Source organism: Hipposideros armiger, unplaced genomic scaffold (assembly GCF_001890085.2).
Source record: "Hipposideros armiger isolate ML-2016 unplaced genomic scaffold, ASM189008v1 scaffold_126, whole genome shotgun sequence".
Taxonomy (NCBI): Eukaryota; Metazoa; Chordata; class Mammalia; order Chiroptera; family Hipposideridae; genus Hipposideros; species Hipposideros armiger.
This window is the reverse complement of record NW_017731476.1, coordinates 1,313,942-1,314,951: the sequence shown is the minus strand read 5'-3', so window position 1 is coordinate 1,314,951 and position 1,010 is coordinate 1,313,942. Positions and strand designations below refer to the sequence as shown.

The 1,010-nt window shown below is 45.0% G+C and overlaps 1 protein-coding gene across 1 annotated transcript in view; it reads right to left on the bottom strand.

Moving 5' to 3' along the window:
- GTF3C1 (general transcription factor IIIC subunit 1) overlaps positions 1–1,010 on the bottom strand; it is a 66,384-nt gene that overhangs the window by 10,847 nt on the left and 54,527 nt on the right. Inside the window, exon 28 of the mRNA XM_019648446.1 lies at positions 707–769. Within this exon, the coding sequence (XP_019503991.1) occupies positions 707–769 (63 nt within the window). The remainder of the gene's footprint in view (positions 1–706; positions 770–1,010) is intronic.

Sequence of the window (1,010 nt, the reverse complement as noted above, 5' to 3'; positions counted from 1 at the left end):
TTCCCTAACACTGTTCCCCTTCCCCAATTCCCCAATAAAAAAGACAGACAGACAAACAAACAAAAACCAGTTTTCAGTCTCACAAAAGTGACCCAAATGCCCAAAGCATTTATGCACTAAGACAAAGTGCACGATGGTTTTTAAGCCTTATTAACGGATTGGTTTTTGCGGGAGAAATGTTTCACCTTGGGGCGGAAGGGGTGAAGGGACCTGGAAACAGGTTTTCACAACTACCTAATGTGGTTAAGTGCTTGTATTTTCCTAACATGCCATTTTAAACAAGTTTTCCTCCAAAGAGAATAGGTTTCTCACTGAAACACAGAGCAAAAAATCAAACTGAATCTTGGTTATCCAAGATGAAAAAAAAAAAAGCCGAGTTTCCCTGGAAAGCTCATGGGCGGAGAGCTCAGGCTAGGCTGGCGATATGTGAGGTTGGGGGTGGCAAACGTCTTCTGTCAACAGGTAGATAATAAATAATTTAGTCTTTGTGGACTGTATGGCCTCTGTCGCAGCCACTCAGTTCTGATGTGCTGATGAAAGTGGCACAGACAACCCCCAGAATGCGGGTGGCTGTGTTCCAATAAAACTGCATTTACACAAACAGGCGGCAGGCTGGGTTTGGCCCTAGGTGTGCCCTGTGCTAAGCTGCAGGCAACCCAGTCAAGCAGCCGAGGAAACGGCACGCGGTCTGAATGTCAGTACTTGCCTGTTAAGTTCATCCTCCTTCCCGACTTGATCTTTCTTGTCTCCAATCACCAAAACTCGGTATCTGCGTGAGAAACAAATGAAAACAACATCTCAGTGCAACAACGCAGCCCTTCATGCACAGAGCGGCCGCTTGCTCAAGGTGCCATTGATTGGCTGAAATGCTGAATAAAGGTGAGATGCACTAGAAGGCAAACATGTACGTGTCAATCAAAGTGAGAAAACAGTGTTCTGTCCATCAAGCGAGCATGGCATCAGTTGGTGCAAAAGTAATTGCAGTTTTGCAACTAAAAAAACCCAAAAAA